The 20,863-nt window shown below is 47.7% G+C and overlaps 1 protein-coding gene across 2 annotated transcripts in view; it reads right to left on the minus strand.

The window, feature by feature from the left end:
• The window catches only part of CCDC149 (coiled-coil domain containing 149), a 95,358-nt gene that overhangs the window by 32,075 nt on the left and 42,420 nt on the right, over positions 1–20,863 (minus strand). For both annotated transcript variants that reach the window (XM_036271819.1, XM_036271817.1), the window contains exon 4: positions 14,279–14,386. In XM_036271819.1, coding sequence (XP_036127712.1) covers positions 14,279–14,386 — 108 coding nt within the window. The remainder of the gene's footprint in view (positions 1–14,278; positions 14,387–20,863) is intronic.

Here is a 20,863-nt window from a genome sequence, read left to right on the forward strand (position 1 = left end):
TTCTGCCTCCTGTTTAGCTGTCTACACAAGTGTCCTTTCCATGGTCTATTTAGTGCCACGTTTTTTGGTTTTTGCTTTTTAAAATGCTCCCCATGCATAATGCTGAAGTGCTGTCTAGTGTTCCTAAGCACAAGAAGGCTGTGATGTGTCTTACAAAGAAAATAGGTGTGAGCTAAGCTTCATTCATGAGTGAATTACAGTGCTACTGGCTGGGCGTTCAGTGTCGATGAATCAACAATATACATTAAATAATGTGACTTTAAACAGAAACAAAACACACATAAAACAAAATTATGTATTGATCCATTGACAAAACTGTTGTGACCAGAGGCTTACAGAAACCCGTCAACTGAGGCTAGCACCAATTCAACGTCGACAGGAATCCCGGGTGTGGGGTGCGGTGAAGAAGGAAACTCGGTTCGGGGTAAACAGCTCAGTTGTCGTAGAGCAGGGCTGTGAGAAAGTGCTCTCTCTCCGAGTCAGAGGGGAGCTGGTTTATATACACAGAAGTCCCCCCCAGGTCCCCGATTGGTCTGTCCTCATGCAAATGAGGACTCTAAATCCTCAGAGTTTGGTTGGTCCAAAAAAGCACACTCTGGTCAGAGAAGATGCTAATGGGGATATAGCTGCGCAGCTCCGATTGGACAGGGAAAGCCTCAGTTCTATTGGTTAAAATAGGATTCCCGGAACTCCTTTAGAAGGGCTGGCTCCGATGGCAGGAACACCGAGCAGGCAGGCACTTCAGTGCGAACAGCAGGCGGTTTAATGCAGGCTTCTCCCTAAAGTGTGGCTTGTGCAAGAGTCCCCTGTTTACAAATGGCTGCTAGGCTCTGCTTTGAAATTGGAGCCCCGTTAGCCACAGGAGCCCTTCTTGGTAGGTGTCTTCTTCCTCAGGGCCGACAAACCTAATCCTGTATTTTCCCTAGGAGCAGTAGTTCAGTATTTGTTATTTCAGTGTTGGCCGCAACTTTAGAGAGTATAACTATGGTAAACAATGAGAATAACTGTATTGGGCGGTGGTGGGTGTGGAGGGTGGAGTTTATAGCAGCACTGATTAATTCAGCTGAAAGCTGATATGTGAAAATTCTTTAATGTTACACAATTGCTTGGCTCAGGACTTTCAGAACCCCAAGTGGGTATACAGAAAGACAAACAGCTAACCAAATAAAAAAAAAAAAAATCCCTCAAATCAAAGGGTCTAGGAACAGGTAGGCTTCGGCTCTGTGTAGTCTGAGGCAAAAGGAGACCTGTGATAGGACTTTGAATGGGGGCTCTTTTCTTGATATATGAAAAGCCAGACTGACAGCTTGAACTTTAAGTAATAAAACACCACTGTGGTTTCCATTCACAATCCACTTCACTGAGCACTTAATTTAGAATCACACAATTATGTTTGCTTAATGCCAATTAATTATTACACATGTTTATTCAGGTCTGACAGCCATAGAAGAGCCATCTTTTATATACTGGATGCCTGTTAAGCTTCAATAAATATGTTAGCAATCATTTGCTGTTTAATGTGCATACAATATCCGCTATTAAATCTCAGGACTAGACTGGCTGAAACACTTATTTTTCAAGTGAGGACCAAGTTGGTAATAGTTGGATCATTAGTTGGGTCTGACACTCCAGAACAATCAACTGCAGGGGCCCAAGGAGGCCAGGAACAGGGCTCCTAGGCTCTGAGTGCCCCTGCCTCGTGCTTCATGTCCTGGCTCCACAGTCCGTGAGCTGTGCAACCTCAGGCATGTGCCTTACTGTCTCTGAGCCTTCGTATCCTTCACTGTAAAAATCTGACAATAACAGTATAGCTTTTGACTGTCAGGTGAGAGAGAGTGGAGTTGTGTTGAATGCACATTTAACTAGGGCATTCAAATATATGTATTTGCCAAAAAGATGAGGGGGGGTTGGAGAGAAGAGTAAGCGAGCGATGGAGAAGAAAGACTGAGAGAGAAATGAAACAATTTTTAAATTGGGTGACTTACCCACACCTGTCACAGACTGAGAAGTGGGAAAAATCATACTGTTCACATTTATACACAATACCACTGTTCAGGTGTACACATGACCATGTGCCCTGAACCTTACGGACAGCTTAGGGCCCCTCAAGGGCAATTTTGACTAGATACAAGTTTCTGCCTCATACAGGCTGACTTCAGAACCTAATCCTAAGCGAGGGAAGATGGGATTTCTCTACCAGACTTAGCACAACCTCAGGAACATAAAAGTGCTCCATGAATGTTAGCAGCTATTATGATCATCGTTACAGTGATGGCCATTGTCATCGTCCACGGGAGTTGTCCCACAAAGACCCCCAGCTGGGGAAAGCAGAGCTCCCAGACCAGCCTTATCTACAGACCGCAGGCCATAACGCCGATTTCCCCTCTTGGAAACGGCTAGGAAGCAACTGCTCCGAGCGCTAATTCCCCCAATCGTGGGCGTCAGCACTGCACTTCCGGCCTCCCTGTGCCAGCCTTGCCCGGGACCAGTGCCCGAGGAGGCGCGGCCACTAGTGGATGCATCCATTTGGTGACTTAGATGGAAATAAACGTTTATGAACGAATTACGGCTATGAGTTGTCAGCGATGGATGACGCTCAGCTGCAGCTGGGATGTGGCTGAGGGGCTCGCCTGTGAAATGAGGGGGCTGAATGGCTCTTAGGTGTCCAACCCCCACCCTGCCCATTGATCCAACTCCTCTACGGAAGCCCGGCTCAAACGCCGGTCCTCCTTCAGGCCCCTGACTCGGAATGACTTGCTCCATCCCTGATCTCTTCTCAGGCTTCATCCCTCACAACCCTCCACATATTCTCATCTTGTTTCCCTTTGCCTGAATCCGTTTTCTCCCCCAGTGAGAGGTGGCCAGGGCCAGGAGCAGCTATTATTCTCCAGGTGTTAGCTGTGTTCAGATCCTGCTTTTGCTAATCCCAGTCATGTGTTCTTGGCAGACATCCAACCTCACTGGGCCCCAGGTGGCATTTATTTTTCATGGGAATTATCTTAGTCCCCTCAGGCTGCGATAGAAGACCATCGACTGGTGGCATGCAAACAACAGACACTTACGGCGCACCGTTCTGGAGGCTGGGAAGTCCAAGATCAAGGTGCCAGCCGATTTGGGGTCTGGTGAGCACCTGCTTCTGGCTCATGCATGGCTGTTTTCTCATGTGGTGGAGGGGACAGAGAGCTCGCTGAGGTCTCTTTAATGAGCGCACTGATCCCATTTGTGGGAGCCCTACTGCGTAACCTAAACACCTCCCAAAGGTCCCACCTGCAATTCCATCACACTGAAGATTAAGTTTCAACAGATGGATCTTATGGGGACACATTCAGTCTATAACAGAGATAAAAGCTACCTCGTACCCAGGACAGATCTGTACGGCTGCCCGGCTTATACGCCACACAGTTCCAGCTCCAGGGCCTCCATCCGCACAATATGAAGATATAATGCAGCGATTTTCAACCAGTGTGCCATAAAAATATTTAAAACACGTAACACCTGACTATTTAGTCAGGAGCACTGACCTCTCTCTCTTTAGATTGTCAAATAAAAAATGACAACAGCCAACACAACAATAGCCATCTGGTGCGAAGGAATCAAAATCATACTCTGTTTTTGTCAGATGCAAAAAATAAAATATACATTTTTTTTTGGTGTGCCACAGAATTTTAATAATCAATGTACGTGTGCCATGAGATGAAAAAGGTTGAAAGTCGCTGATATAATGCAAGGACCACTGTTGATGGAACTCTCGCTGTTGATGTAAATATACTGCTGGTGTACAGCTTTAAAAGGGAAATCCCCAGTCACAGTTGGTATGGTTACAGGGTTACTGGGAGGATCAGATGAGAGAACTGTTCACAGGATGCAGACGCTAGCCCTTCCTCGCCCCCACTCCTGGTGCTGATGCAAATAGCACACCTAGGAAGAGGTCGGTACCAAAAGGCAGCTATTAAACATCCACCTGGCCTAGTGCTATGCTGGGCAACTTAATAACAAGGCCCTGACTATCTTTACTTTTCCTGTTTGTTTTCTCCACATCCTCTCCAATTGCCCCTGACTTATGAGATACCCTCGATAAAATTGAACAGGAGAGCTTAAAAAGGCCCCAAGTGGGCAACTCTGTTGTGTATACCAGAGTCCAAATTTCTAGTCCAGTTCTTGCTTTAAACAAAAGCATTTGTCACTTTAAAAATAAATAAAAACAAAACCAGCAGTTTTCATTTTCTTGCTCCCAAGGCTCTGGAGATCACTGTGCACACACTCATTAGTGTGTATCAGTTTCCCATTTAATGAGCACCCAATTTGGGCCAAACAACATGGCAGAAGTTTCCTTTACATGATACTTTCAGTGGCTTTTCACTGCCTGGAATAAATGCCACAGCCCTTGGGAAGCTAATGAGCTGCTCCCCACCTACCTTCTGACCCCATTTCTAACCATCCCCCTTGTTCTCTGCTCTCCAGCCATGCTGGCTTTCTCTTAGTGCCTCAAATACACCATGCACCTGCCTGCCTCTGGGCCTTTGCACCTCTTCTGCCCTTGGAATAGCCTGCCCACATGTCTGTCCAGAACCCATTTCTTTTATTTTACCTTTTTTTCCCCCTTTATTAATTTTAGAGAGATAGGAAGTGAGAGAGAGAGAAACATCAACGAGAGGAGAACATCTATTGGCCGCTTCCTGCAAGCCCCCCACTGGGGATTGTGCCCACAACCTGGGCATGTGTCCTGACCGGAAATCGAACCAGCAACCTCTTGGTGAGGGGGCGACGCTCAACCAGAGCCACACTGGCCGGACCAGAACCCACTTCTTTTGTCTCCTTCAGGTCTCAGGTTAAATGTCACCTCCTCTGAGAAGTCTGCCTTGGATACCATCACTGAAGCTGTTCACTCCCAAGTTACTCTCCCTCCCACCGCCCTGCCCACTGCCTTCATCGTACTTACAGCTATGACCTCGCTCACCTGCTCGTGTGCTCCCCTGTCAGCTCCCCACCAGCAGGAGCCCTGCCTGTCTGTCCTCTGCACTGCGGCAGCCCGGCATCAGCAGCGGTGTCTGGCTCACCACAGGGCACCCTTGCATGCTCCTTAAATTAGGAACCTCTCATGTGATGCTTCCCACAGCCCCAGGAGGCAGACACGGTCCTCTCCTCTTTACAGGTGAGAACCCCCCGATGGGCTGACACAGGGCTCTGAAGCCAGCTCTCCATGCCCAGGCATGTGCTCAGCTCAGTGGTGCCCCTCACCCAAGGTTTCAGTCTCAACACTTACAGCAAACACGCGTGCAGGACTTCCTACCCGCCGGGCCCTGTCCTGGGTGTTTACACACACGAACCCATGTAAGCCCAACAAGCAGCCCGTGAGGTCTGTTACTCTCCTCAATTCCAGGTAAGAAACTGAGACACAGAGACACAAAGTGACTTGCCCACATCAGACCTTACAGATGGCAGGGCCAGCGCGAAGCCCTGGCAGTCAGTCTGGGGCCCTGGGGCGTGTGCTGCACTCTCTCCACAACAACAGTGCCCTCCCCAGGCCGGGTGCCCCGAGCTGGGCCTCCATGGCCCCACGCTCACGCCGCCTACAGGTCCCCTCACCTCGTCCTGGGGTTGCCTGACCACTTCGCACACGCTTCCTTCAGATCTTCACGCAAAGGGCACGAGAGTTGATGCTCCTCCCCTGACCACCCGATATAGACAGTGTCCCCGTTTCTCCAGGCTGCACTCTGCACATTGTTTTACTTAGCACTGAGCACCTTCTGACACAGTGTTGTGCAGTAGCGCCCCCTTATCTGAGGGGATACCCTCCAGGACTGCTGGTGGACGCCTGAAACTGCAGGTGGCACCAAAGGTGCAGGCACCTTTCACTTAAAGGAAGCACGTCACAGCTTCTTGGTGGCACGTCGGACCGCCAGCATCGCTGCTCTTGTCATGGAGGCCATTAGTGCGTAAAACACAGGCTGCTTGAGCACAAGCACCGTGACACCATGATCCGACGACCAAGACAGCTACTCAGTGCCTGATGGGCGTGGGGTGCACGTAGTGTGGGACACTGGACAAAGGGATGAGTCACGCCCCAGGCAGAATGGAGGGGGACGGCCGGAGATTCATCACGATACTCAGAACCACCCTCAACTTAAAAGTTATTAATTGTTTATTTTTGGAATTTTCCATTTAATATTTTTGGACCACAGTTGAAACTAGGGGAAGCAAAACTGCAGATAAGGAGGGACGACTGTATTTCATCGAACCTAAGTCTCTACCACTTTAAGACCCCCTATTATGCACCCCTAAAAAGAAGAAAAAGTGCCAATCATAACTACACGGTCCCACTGACTATGGCAGAGGTGCTCACATGTGAAAAGCGCTTCTCTGGTTCTGTGAAATGGTATACTGATCTGCTCACTGTCCGTCTAGCCCCACGAGGATGGGAGCCCCATGAAAGCAGGGACTACAGACTACTGTCCTATCCCCAGAGCATGTAGTCGGGTTCCCAATAAAGATGTGTTGAGCCCTGGCCGGTTTGGCTCAGCAGTTAGAGCGTCGGCCTGCGGTCCTGAGAGACCCGGGTTCGGTTCCCGCTAAGGGCACGTACCTCAGTTGCAGTTTGTCCCCGGCCCTGGTTGGTCATGCGGGTGGCAGCCATTCGATGTGTTCCTTTCACGTCGATGTTTCTCTCTCTCTCTCTGTTCCTCTCTCTCCCTCCCACTCTACCTGAACAAAAAATGGAAAAATGTCCTTGGGTGAGGATAAAAAAAAATAAAAAAAAAATAAAGATGTGTTGAAGTGAATTATTATCTATTTGTTTCACTGTGAAATTTCAGTAGTTCACTGAAACTACTATGATCTCCGCTGTGAGATACTGAGGCACAGAGAAGTCAAGCAACTGATACAACATCACACAGCTAGGAAGCCCCTGAATGACCTTCAGACAATTCAGTCCACACTGCTCCCAGAGCCACACTCGACTGTGTCCCACCAAGCAGTGTTAAAGCTGCCTCAATTCCTTTTACTCCGGTAGGATTTGGACATGGTGTACTATAAAATAAGTCTTGGGCTGAGATATCCGTCAGAGCCAGCGTTCTACTAAGACGTTTAATTGCAACCCATGGTCTATGGGATTAAACTCCAAAGCCATGCTGTTTTGGTCGTGTGGGCCATCCAGGCCAGGACAGGCTGGACTATGGTCTCTGAGACCAAATATATCAAGCTCATTGGCCAATAAAACATCAGGGGATGCTGGACCAGTCTGGCTGCTTGCTGAACTATGAGCACCACCTGTAGTTCACAGTCGCGATCCCAGTTAGAGTGAGATGTGATGGGGCTAGAGCGAGCGAAGGGCCCTTATCGCTCATTTCAATTCTGTGTGATTAATTTCTGTAATGCCCCAAGGTGAGAGCTTTTCATTAGAGTGGCCTCTTCGTTTGTGTTTCCTCCTGGACAGGACAGCTCTGTGCTTCTTAAAGCATAAAGAGGAACCATTTACAAAGAGTCTCTCATCCTGGACCATTACAAACTTCCACAGCTCAGCTCTTTTTAGAAAACAAAACACAAAATATACTTTAATGAGTCACCTGCATGCTCACTGCTCTGTTTTTATTGGCTCGTGGCTTGGACTTAATTGGTTTGCTCGTTGAATCTATCCAGAAGTCCCATGTCAGTAGAGGTATGGTCACAGAAGGGCTCTATCGTTTTATGGTGCCAACACCAGATAAAACAGAGGTACTGAAAGACGTCATCTGGTGTACCATAAAGCTCATTATGAAGGGCAAAAGCCAGTGTTTATGCAATGTCACAAACAGCTACATGTGAACTGGCCCAAGGGGGCCCAGGAAATGCTAATGTATGATGCTGTTAGGAGCGCGGTCCACCTGAACCTTCCTGCTTTGGAATAACTCACCCTGCATTACTGTTCTGAGCTAACGTGCCATACTCTGCAAAATGAAGAAAAACAAAGAAAAAGACAAGAAAACCAGCTGCTGGCTGTCTCCAGGGGAACATGAGCGGTGGCTCCTGGCATATGTATTAGGTGCTTATTCCACAAGGGACACACAAAAGGCAAGGAAGCTTCCAGGAACTCTGCACCAAGCTACAAAGCCGGATGCTGGCAAAGTCTGGAGGGGTGGTAAGGAGGGCTGAGTTTCGGGGAATCATCTGCCAGGCTTCTCATCCCAGTCTCTGTCTCTGTGGGGAGGCACATACCCAGTCCACTGGAAACAGTCAATCAACAGGAAGGAAGACCTTGAAAGATTCCGGGTGGAATACTTGTGCAAGAGGATTGTAAGCCAGTCTGGGCCTGTGTCGTGTTACCCTGCCAGCAACATTTACCCTTGATGGAGTGCTTACCTGTCGGGCACTACGCTACACTTTACAAACTTAATATTGCACACACACACACACACACACACACACTCATGACACCTCATTTCCCTGCTTTCTTTTTCCCCCGGCACTATCCACTAATTATCTTATCTATTTTAGCTTCTCGCTATCTGTCTTCCCGACTAGAACATAAGCTCTGTGAGAACGACGACCTTGTCTTTGTTATTCCTTGATGTTTCATTAAACCTTAGAACATTAATCAACACATAACAAGGCCCCATTTAAGTGTTGATGAATGAATGATGAAACCTGACAATAATTCTGTCAGAGGTATTATTATTCCCTTTTACAGATGAGGATACTGAGTTCTGACAAGAACACTGACTTGCCCAAGGCCACACAGACAGTAACTGGCAGAGCTAGAATATTAACCTGGGTCTAAAAATTTCCAAAGAGGGACCTACTGGACTATACAGTAATTCCTCACTTACCATCATCAACAGGTTCTTGGAGACTGAATGATGTATAGTGAAACTAGTTTTATCACAGGCTAATTGATATCAACAAAAGTCAAGTTCCTACAGCCTATTTCTGGTCACGAAAACATCATCAAATTTCTTCATAAAGACCCCAAACACTTAGAATATTAAATATTGAAATAAATATGAACTATACATACGTGTAAGAAAGACTCATAGAAACAAGCGAAGACAATTATTTTCCAGCCCACTGATGCCAGCTCAGGGCTGCAGGTGCCTGGAGCCTATGCAGGCAGCTCAGGGCGAAAGACAGGACGGCCTTCCATCTCAGGGTGCATCACTACCCACGCCCACACCCACACCCACACCCACTCAGACAGGGCAGGGTGGGCTCATGTGTACAGCTTTGGGATGTGGGAGGAAACTGGAGTCCTGAGAGAAAACCCACACAGACCGGGTGAACACAGGCAAATGCCACTCGCCCCAGCCGGGAATCGATTGTTTTTCTCACTAATTTTACAATGAAATGATGTTGCACTAAACAGCGTTATTCAAAGACCTGCTACGCTGCACCACTTGGCAGCAGCAGGCTGGAGCTGGTCTTCCCGGAGTGCCAATCTTTCCAACTCCAAGTTCAGTGACTTCGCTTTGGTAGCCTGATACTTGTCACGGCATCAGTTATGTCACAGAAATTAGCAAAGCGATACCAGCCAGGCTTCCCTTTTTGGAGACCCAGCTGGTCCACCCGCTCACCTTTGGATATTTGTGATTCAAATGTGCTCTTCAAGCTTTGTTGGTTGACTCTTACTAACCCTTAAATTCTCAGAAATCCTTCCTCCTGGTCCCCTTTCCACTCCTTTTTATCCTCACCTGAGGACATTTTTGCACTAATCTTCAGACAGAACAGGAGGGAGAGAGGGAGGAAGAGAGAGTGAAACATCAATGTGAGAGACACATAGAGTGGCTCGCACCCACATGACCCCAACCAGGGCCGGGGACAAACCGCAACCAAGGGACATGCCCTTAGTGGGAACCGAACCCAGGACTCTCTGGTCCATGCGCCAACGCTCTAACCATTGGGAAAACCGGCCAGGGCCCACTCTTTCCTTAATACCCAGAAGAGGAAGCAGGCAGATCTCTGGGGTGGGAAGGGACCAACTGTTCTCTCAATGGGCTGCTTTTCAGACTTGAGGCCCAGTGTGGTGGCTCTTTCCATGTAATGAATTGGTCCTCGTTCCTTGCAGACCAACACAGAGAGCACTCTTCTCAGGGATGTGTGCAGGTGTGCATCCTTCTGGCCACACAGGCCTCCTCTTCCTCGTTAACCTTTCAGAACCACAATGATCAGGGCAGGGAGGGTCTAGTAGGTTCCTCTTCGCACACCTTTCATCTGGTTTGGATTGGGGGTTTATGTCCATCCGGGAGCCCCGGGAAATTCTTGGGCACTGTTCAGAGGACGGCAGGTGGTATTTGACTGCAGGACCCCCATACTGTCACAGAAACCACCCCCCAAACCCTTGTGAGTGCTAAGCTGTCTGTAAGCCAGAGTGACGACAAATCTTTCCAGGGGCTGTTTGAAAATGCTTTATGGCACATAGGGTTACAAGGCTCTAGCTGAACAAATGGAAAATTAGTCTACCTTAAAATATCTAAGGCAAGTCATTTCCTATCACCTTGTTTCTTAAATGTACTTAACATCTAGAAGCTGGGCTTCCCAAATATATGGACAAGGGTCATCAGTTAAAATGGCAACGCGGAGATAAAAGTCTGCCACTTCAACGGTCGCTCATAAAACAATGCCATCAGCCCCTCCGTTTGGAAAATGGGCGAGAGGAGGCCATTAACAGCAATTATTAAATATTCTTGAATTTAAGAGGGTTCAGCTACTCAGCTAGCCAGCTAGCAGAACCTGACCCCGTGTCCACCAGGGCTCAGCACCAAACCCTCTGCTCTGTCCACAGGGGCTTCCGTGTCTCACATCTTGGGTTTGGCTTGTTTTTTTGTCGTTGTTGTTTTTTCATCTGCTGAAATCATTTGCTTTTCTAGCTCCTTTCTCCAGATTTCTGACCTACTCCTTGCCCCATGAAGAGAGTTAATGACAACTAGATTGGCAGTGAGTTCATTTATTTTCTTGTATTCTTTTCCTGGTTCTTTTTTTGAACCCTTTGGTTCTTTTCATTCCCTTTATTCATTCATTCACTCATTCATTTATTCCATTTCATTCCTTCATAAGGATTTATCAGACAGTGTCTCCTCACTGGGAACTAAGAATGTTAGTTGCTAGGGATACAGTAGTATGCCAGTCAGGAATCTGGCCTGCAAAGAGCTTATCCTTGGGGGTGGGAGCAGAGGGCAGAGAGCAGGGCAATGTGGGAAGGCACAGGACCTACCCCAAAGAGGTAGAGAAGGCTGCATTTGACCTACGACCTGAAAGACGAGCAGGAGTTTGCAGGGGAAGTAAGGGGAAAGAGTATACCAGACAGAGCAAATAATAGGTGCAAAGGCCCTGAGGCACAAGGCAGTCCAATTTAGCAAAGGGGCTAAATTAGTATTGTAGGGATGAAGTATGAAGAGGCTAGTGGTTAGAGATATGGCTGGAGCAATCAGTAGGGGCCAGGTAATGGAAGGCCTAGCATATACTGCGGCAAAAAGGTGGACTGGATTCAGAGGGCCACAGAAAGGCTGGAGCAGAGAGTGACGTGATGAATAAAAATAAACATAATGAAGGGTTGACCCATTCTCCATCACACAGGCACAGCCACTCCTGAGGGGCCTCTAAGTTTCTCAAGATCCTGGTGTTCTTATTAAATTAGTAATCTGGCTTAATGTTGGTAACTGGGGGTAGGGTTGGGGGCAGGGAGGATGACCACGACTCTCAGGGGGCTGCAAAGAAACCAGCTCTATAACTTTAGATGCAAATATGAATCAATGAAATCGCCGGGGCTCACTGCGGTTGGTCTTTTTTGAGGCGGAGATGCTGGACACCGAGATGCGGGGTCTGCTGAGCATTATAACATCTTCCCCGTACGTTTTGGCAGGTGAATTAGTTCACAGACCATGAATTTGAGTCCCTAAATTCTAAACCTTGGCTGAGAAAACAAAGTTTGATAAATGTGTCCAGCTACTGGAATAAAGACCCAGAGCACAAGCAAACCATGAAGTTCAGCCTGTGTCAAAGCAAGAGAAGCCCAGGACCAGTGCTTAGCGTTACACACACGCATGCGCACACACACACACACTCACATGCACACACACACACTCATGCACACACACTTTCCCTTTCTTTCCTTGAAATATCAGTTGTTAACATCAATTCCTAAAATATTTCACGCCTAAAAGGTAATACAATTAAAAGTGACCAAAACAGCCTGGCCAGTTTGGCTCAGCAGTTAAAGCCTCAGCCCATGGACCAAAGAGTCCACAGTTCAATTCCTGGCAAGGGCACGTACCTTGGTTGTGGTTTGTACCCAGCCCCAGTTGGGGTCGTGCAGGAGACAACCAAGCGATGCGTCTCTCTCACATCGATGTTTCTTTCTCTCTCTCGCTCCCTCTCTCCCTCCTGCCTATCTGAAGATAAACAGAAAAATATCCTTGGGTGAGGATTAAAAAAAAAGATCATAATAAAAGTAACCGAACCATGAGGTGTACTTAGGAAAGTTGGAAGTGGGGGTAGCTCAAGAAAAAAAAAAAAATCAGTCAAGAAGAACCATGAATCCAAAAATCACATGATAAACTGTTTCAGTATTCTGTGGGTTTATAATATCTCCAAAATTCCTGTCTTATTAGTATGGGTTCAAAGGAAACCGCCGCACACACTTCAGTTTATTCTCTAGAACACCTTGCCTGCTGTTACCACTTCAGGGGGTGATGGTGAAGGGCTGGCTTTCGTTATTTGACCAAGCACCTAGGTTACAGAGCTTAAATCCCTTTTATTTTTCCCTTTTTAAACTTACCTTTATTGTTGAATGTATTACAGATATCCCTCCTTTCGCCCCCATTGACCCCCCCTCGCAATCCCGCCCCCTCCTGCCTCTGTGTCTACTGGTTGTGCACATGTGCATATGAGCTTAAACCCTTCTGATGATGCAGAGCCCCCCCCCCCCCCGCCCGTCCCCAGAGGCCTGGCTAGCTGTTACTTAGAACCTGTCTTTGGCACTCTTTCCCACCCCCCAGTTCACGGTCGGAAACAGTAGAGCCTAATTTTTCAAATGTATGTTAAATCTAAGAGGTACCAAAAAATGCTAGAGGCAGAGTAAGTGCAGAAGAGGCTCTGTAAAGAAGACCTCCCACAGATGGTGACTCTCGAGACAGCAGTACACTCCAAGTGCTCTGTGATCTTCTGTTGTGCAAGAGTTCTTGGGGAAGCCCGGCCGGTGTGGCTCAGTGGTTGAGCGTGACCCATGCACCAAGAGGTCACTGGTTCGATTCCCAGTCACGGCACATGCCCAGGTTGTGGGCCAGGTCCCCAGTGGGGGGCATGCAGGAGGCAGCCAATCGATGTTCTCTCTCATTGATGTTTCTATCTCTCTCCCCCCTCCCTTCCTCTCTCTCTAAAATCAATAAAGAAACAAAATGTAAAGCGTTCTTGGGGAAGCAGACACTTCCATGCATGCTTTAAAGACGGGAACATGATGCAAAATGGTGCCTTCCAACAACCAACAACTCCCAGAAATTATGACCATCACCACAATTCGTCAAGGAATTCGGTCGTGTTTCAAAAACATGTCCCATGAAAGCACCTCCTGCCCACCCTGTGGGTCCGTGAGTTAGACCCACCGGCCATCTCCGTTGAGAAGGCTGGGCTGCTAGGGAACTGAAAATAAATCCGTCCTGGCAAAACGGGAAATCGTTTGTGGGGGTGGAATTAAACTTCAGTAGTTCTTCTTCCTTTTCTCAATTGTACTTTTATTCATCGCTTCAGCTGGGGGAGAGAGTGCACACATTTAGTTTGGAGTTTATGAGTTCATATTTTATAATTAACGTTGCCAACAGGGGAGTTTGATTAATACCGAGCAGTGGATTTTGAGCAATGTTCCATACAAATTGCCAAATTTAGCAATAAAATAAATTGGTTATGTGAACATAATTAGTAGGATGACTACTTAAAATTCAAAACCGAATGTGAATAATTCCGAATCATCTGAGCCACAAATCCATTATTTGTATAGAAGAGGGAGAGTATAGCATTTGGGTTCTATTTTGCCCTCAACCACAATGCTATTCACCACCAAGCTGAACATAATGAAACTTCTACAATGAGTCGTGACAATATTTTAGAGCAACCCAGAAACACACACACACGTGCGCACGCATACACAAAGGGAATGTCATAAAGATAAGAAATACTCAACCATGAATTTTCAATGCAAATGTGAAAATTGGTAACAAAATTTTCAGCAAATGCTGCAGTACATTTTTCTGACGCGCTCGACATAAACGCGCAAAATTACTCAGCCTTTAAACATTTTCCCTTTAAATATGCACGGTACCTTATTGTCACCCTGGACTTCTCCAAGCCTTTGCTGAAGTTCTTTAATTTCTTCTCCCAGATGCTTATTTCGGTCCTGAGAATCTCTCAATAGCTGTACAAGGTTAGCCTGGAAATATCAACACATTATGAAATACAATAAAAAACAGAGGCATGAATAGACGTGAGGCTTTATCAGGTGTGTGGAGGCTGGTGTCCAAGCCCCGCTGGACCACGCGAAGCCCACAGGGTAAACGTGCACACGACAGCGGCAAGTGTGTCAACCCCGCCACAGCAACTGCATGGAGCCAATGGAGTTGGCCGTGAACCTCCATCTGGGCATGTTCTTTGTTTCCAAGTAATAAAATAGTTGGTTGCATTCGACTTAAAAAGAAATGTAAGAGCTCTCACTAAAACCCTTGCGAATGGACATAGAGTTCCATTCTAAAATCTGGGTCAACAATATAGGAAAAGTTTCATTTCCTTGTTGAGACAGTTTTTCTCCCTTCACATAGAGTGTTTCATAAACTTTCCTTTGCTACCTCAATGCTCGGAATTTTGGTCACAAAAGGAAGCAGCCAGAGAAGGAATGAGTGATGAGACATGGTTTCAGAAGTCGGGATCCAGAGATATTCTAGTCTCCCGGGCTGGTTTTCCCACCTCCTCATTCCCAAACAGCCAGGATGACCACCTGCCAGTCCCGGCTTCAAGACATCACCCCTTCCTTTAGGTCTGCATCCTGCGCAGACAGACCAGATCCCTCCAGCCCGTGTGGGAGGTTGTCCAAAAACCAGCCCACTTCATCTCATACCGTCGCCGCCTTCCCCCATTGCCCTTGGGCACCTTGGACCATGCTCCCATGCCTTCTTCAGGTTCCCCCAACTTGGAACTGCTCGCTCTCCCCAGCTATGGACCTGCTTCGTCCACTCAAGCCTGTAACTTATTCCACGGAGCCTCGCGTGGCTCCCTGCTCTGGGGGACTCTGTATTTTGCGGGCTGTCACTTGCTCCGACGCTGTCCTTGCTTCCCCTGTTCTTATCTAACGTTAGCGAGAAGACTGCAGCTATGGAAAGGCAGGGACTCTCTTCCAGGAAGCCCGTGTTCCCGCAACTGCTGTGAAGACTCATGATAAATAAACAAGGGAAAGAAGCAAGCAATCGGAACATGCTTCCTGGAGAGGAATCGTTCTGAAATCATCACGCGGGGATGTCAAAGACCACCTTGTCGAGTCCCTTCATGTTATAGCTGAGGAAACTGTATTCCAGAGCTCCTGGGACACTGGGGTCACTGTAGTGGCCAGATCTCCAGACTTCAATGCTACTACTTTGGGGAATGCTCAGCCTGTCAGGTACTAAAAAGAGCATAAAGGTGAAGGAATATAAAAATTAAACCTGGGCTCATCCTTGACTCCTCACTGTATCTCATCTGCCATATCCCATCTATCGGGGTATCCAGTGTCCCTACCCTCAAGGTAACCCCACCCAATTCAGCTTCCCTCCAAGGTCCTTGCTGATCCCCACATGTATCAGACGGGACCCCAGCTCAGCGCTGCTCACTGTTCTCTGGAATGCTCCCCCTCTTGGCTCACACCCTCACCTTTTTCAGGCCTTTGTTCAAAGTTCATGGTCTCCAGGGGACCCATCTAAACCATTTCATCTAACACCGCAACCTGCTCACCTCCCCCTGGACCCCCAAGCCCAATCCCCTTCACTACTTTTCCATTTTTCCACAGCACTTGTCATCTTTTAATATACCATGCAGTTTACTTTATGGTTTATTGCTTACTATGCAATTCCTACCTCCTTCTCCGTGGTAAAGTGGAAGTTACATGAAGGGCAAGGAAACTTGTTTCCTCTACTGATCCACTTCAAGCACCTAGTAGATACTCCATAATTTTTTTAAATGTTTTTATTGATTTTTTTTTTTAGAGAGAGAGGAACGGAGAGAGAGATAAAAACATCGATGTGAGAGAGAAACACCCATTGCCTGCCTCCTACAAGCCTCCTACGAGGGATCAAGCCCACAATCCGGCACATGCCATGACCGGAAATCAAACTAGGACCTCTCAGTCCACGGGAAGATGCTCAATCCACTGAGCCACACTGGCTGGGCCATAAATATATTTTTTTAAATGAGAGACAATATGCTGAGCTTGGAAGTTTTGATCTCAGCCTAAGGAGGGATCTCAAATAGTGTGACAACAATGACCAACACTAAAACCAGTACCCAGCACGAAGTCTTGCATAAAAAAGCCCACTTATCTGCATGGGCTGGATTTAACCAATCCGATTTCTACTCAGTTCTTTGTGGACATTACTTAATAATGTGACCTAATTTTTCTACCCCATAGTTGCAAAGCTCATATCTTGTAATAATTGCATTCCAATTTCCCCAGATTCTGTTCCTGAGCAGATAAAAATTTGGTGAAGGATGAGGAAAATTAACTCCCATTTTACAGGGCAGAAAGCAAAGAAACAAGAGACACTGTTACCAACAAGCTATTTTTGGAAATTTCTCTCGATGGAATCAGAAGAATTAAGCTGGATCACAGCCCTGCCTCTTATTGGGCTGGGTGACCTTGGATGCCTTTCTTAACCTCTTGAGTTTCCCCGTCTGTAAAATGGAGTCACCATACATACTTCACGTGGGGACTGGATACTAAAATTGAGTCATGAACCCAGGACGCCTCCCACAGTGCTTGGTGTACACAGGCACTGGTCAAAGCCTGGTTGCCCCTCCGTGACTATGTGCTTCCCCTGCCCCAACTCAAGCACAGTGAACCCTTGGGTAGATACGGCCGGAGGCCTCCTGTGTGATCCGCCTCTTCACTGTTCCTTACACTTCTATTCATTCACACAACAAATATTTCCTGAGCACCTGCCATGTGCCTGCTCTAGACTCTGGGGCCACAGCAGCGAGCGACACAGATGCACCCCTGTAAGCGTACATTTTAACAGGTGGCTTTGCATTGTATTATAGTAAAAGCTATAATGGCCCAGTAGTTGGATGATTAGTGCTATGGAGAAAAACAAAGCAGGCAAAGGGTGCTGAGTGTGCCTCACTGGGAAGGCCACGTTTCAACCAAGACTTCACCAAGGAGAGAGCGTGAGCAAGAGCCTTGTAGAAACCCTGGGGCCAGGGGCAGGGGGCGGGATGGGGGTTCCAGCCACCAGCTTCCCTCTCCCCCTCTCCCCCATCGCATGGAAACACTTCCACTCTGGAGAGCAGTTCACGCGAGAGATTGCAATGAGGTGGACAGATGATTGAGTTCTTGGACTGTTTTTCCAGTTCTTTGCCTGGTCCCCTCCCTCTATCCCATACTCTTCTTCCTTAGCCCAGACCATCCCAAATGGCAGCCTCCGTGTCCCCCCACAACCCCAGAACGTCTCCTAGACATTAGCTCAGCAAGCAGAATCCCTTTCCAAAGCTGGGGGACAGGCCCCAGGCCCAGTGGCTAGCCAGCCCAGGAGGGGAGGGGCCCAGTGCTGAAGGCAGCCGCCCAGGAGCCCGCTGCCGCCTGCACAGGGCCAGGCTCTCAGCACGTCTGCCGGACACACAGCAGGCTTCACCTTCTCAGCAGCGTCTTTTCTTAGACGGTGGAAGAGATGCTCGGGAAGAAATGCTTGTAAGAGTAACAGTGGAAACGTCATCAAAGATAAACAACGACCTAAAATTCTGCGATGTTCCTAACCTTCCCTTTTTGAATGAACAATGCTCGAGCCCCTCAGGTGGGTGGCTGTTTGCCCACCAACCCATCCCAGTATCCATCAGTACAGCTCCATCTCTCTGTGGTGAGAGAGCAGCTCGCTACCTTTACTCCCTCACAAACCAGGACTCTTGCAAAATACAACAAAAATCAATTACTGGGAAAATGAATTGAAGAAGACATCAAGACCCCCATGTGTCTGTTAGATTCAAAAATCAGGCTGTCTGATTGCTATCAAACTTTCTGAACACTTCCTCTCAGTTTCTGCACTTAGCTTGTCCGGAAATAGCAGCTCGCACCCTGGCACGGGTCCTGGGCCTCACTCTGAACAGAGCTGAGCTCAGCCATGCTCCTGGTACTCAGACATCAGGTGGGCATCCAGTATATACCTCCAAGTCCAAGTGGTATATAAAGCAGGAAACAGCGATTCAGAGACCTGGTGATGCTACTGTCAAACATTATTTACTCTGCAGCCTGGCTAAAAAGAAATCTACCGAAATAAAATCGGACATGTCTACGGCGGCTGCAAAACAACAGTCCATCAGAACCGCACTGCCTCCAAGTGAGTTCACAGTAAATCTACACCAGCTTTCAAAAGGACCCCTGGGCTGGGCCGGGGTGGGGGAGTGATCCCACCTTATAGCAGGCGACTTGTAATTTTCTCTTACATTTCACAGGCTGGATTACTTGTCAACACACAATTCCTTCCTATTCATCAGGCCTTCCACCTCCTCAACTCCAAAACAATAACTTTGAACACTAGAAAATGACTATGCTGATACGGTGCCTAACACCTTAAAGAACAAAACGAAAGGCAGCAACGGAAAGTAGTACATTTCAAAGCATCAAAATACAGGAGAAGAGTTCACACGATTCTTCTGACCAAAAATAACACCATGACTCACACACATTCATTGCAACAGTCCATCAAGCGGACCCCGACGCCTGCTCTACTGTGTAACCCCGCAGCGTGTTTGTGTCCGCGTTACGGAGAAGGGTCCCGTGACAGCGGGTTCAGAATAGCAGCACTAAGTGCCGGAAATGACAGGGAAACAGTGTCAGACGCTGGGAAGGATATCACAGGGAAAGGAAACAAAACTCAGAGATTATTTCCTCTAAATCTCTGGGGCAGGTGGGAGCATAAATAGCGAAACCTGAAAAGGCTTAAAAAGAAGCCTCTTTTCAGGATTCAGATCTAGCCAGGGCCGACCGTCAAGGTTGACGTTTTAGCTCTGATTATAGCGGAAGGCTGATACGGTGGAATATATTGTAGAATCCATATCTGTTCAAGTTGCTCTTTTTGGATAGACGTTTATCTATTAAAATCGGGATGGGGAAGGAAGGAAAGAGAGAGTTGATGAAAATATAGCCAGGAGACCCGAGCTGAAAGCATATCGCAGCTCTCCATTCCGACAGACTCCCTTGGTCGAGGAAGAGCTCACCCCCAGATTGCAACTGACTTCAAAGCAGCGTTTGCCAGCCTGCCCCCGCGTGGGAACACGGTCTCCTGGAAATTCTCTGCACAGAGATGAAGACTCCAACCCCTGACAGCACAGACCTGGGAGTGGAGGGGCCAGCGAGCACCTCACGCCGGCGCTCCCTCCGCCTGGCTGCAGACATCCTCCCGAGGCTGCTCATCCTGGGGCCAGGGGAGGCTCTCCCAGTGGTCCCCAAGTCCCGCGGCAGCCTCGGCTCCAGCTCCGGCCTCCACCGCGTTCCAGCTCCCTCAGAAATGCCACCAGGTACGTCAGAGCAGTTTACGCTCTAGATGCACTAAGCTTTTTAAACTTACAAAAAGGGACGAGGGATTTTCTTTAAAAATTTTTTTTTCTTTTATTGATGTTTGAGAGAGAGAGGAAGGGAGAGGGAGAGAGAGATGGAAACAGCATGAGAAAGAACACTGATTGGCCACCTGCTGCATGCCCCCCACTGGGGATTGGGCCCACAACCTGGGCATGTGCCCTGACCGGGAATTGAACCAGCGACGTCCTGGTGCATGGGTCAACCAGAGCCACACTGGCCGGGCCGTGATGGGAGATTTAAAAAAAATGCTATGTCACACTTGGCAATGACAATCACTGTCAGTGACTCCTATGTTCAATGGTCAAGTAATCATCACTTGTTCACGAGGAAGGGATTTCAGGGTACTAGTTGGAAGAAACAGCCCTAAAACTTTGAGATGGGGAGAAAAGGATCCACATATACCATGTTCTCCCTGATGCAAGAAATGAAAAGATGGTTACAAGCAGATCAGAATAGACCACTCCAAAATATGCCCCTTTGTCACAAGGATTATTCTGAGCTAAAGGCAATTGAGAATCAACAGATACAGAGAGCTCTCTTTCCTCCCCTTTCTGCCTAAAGCAGGGCATACATTCCTGTTGTGAGCATGTCCGTTCTCTCCAGTACTAAGCAGAGGAGAGCGACTCTTATCGCTGGAGGCCGGGAGCTGGCACTGTAAACCACCCTAACTAAAATAACCCTTCTCTTCCATTAGTTTCCACGTGCACTTCCTAGTCACGTTCCCATAATCCATCACCCCTTGAAGCCTAAACCCCTATTCTCTTGCTAGAAGGTATAGAAGTCCCCAAGTCTAACCACTTTGAGTTTTATTTCCTTTCTATGAACTCCCTTCCACATAAAATATGCTTTTTTTCCTCTCGTTAAGTGTCTTTCTTGTTAGTTACATTTGCAGGCCCCCATTCACTGGAACCAAGAGGGTAGAGGATGAAAAAACAAGAGGAAAAGAAAGTGATGAAATGTTTACGATTAACCTTCCCACCTGGCACTAGCCCGGACCCTGGGAGGAACCACGTGTCCTCACCAGGAGTCCTTAAATAATTCAGAGGAGTGACCAGGAGGGAAAGGAGAGCATTCCAGGAACACCCCTCGATCACCCTA

This window comes from Molossus molossus, unplaced genomic scaffold (assembly GCF_014108415.1).
Source record: "Molossus molossus isolate mMolMol1 unplaced genomic scaffold, mMolMol1.p scaffold_m16_p_1, whole genome shotgun sequence".
NCBI classification, from domain to species: Eukaryota; Metazoa; Chordata; class Mammalia; order Chiroptera; family Molossidae; genus Molossus; species Molossus molossus.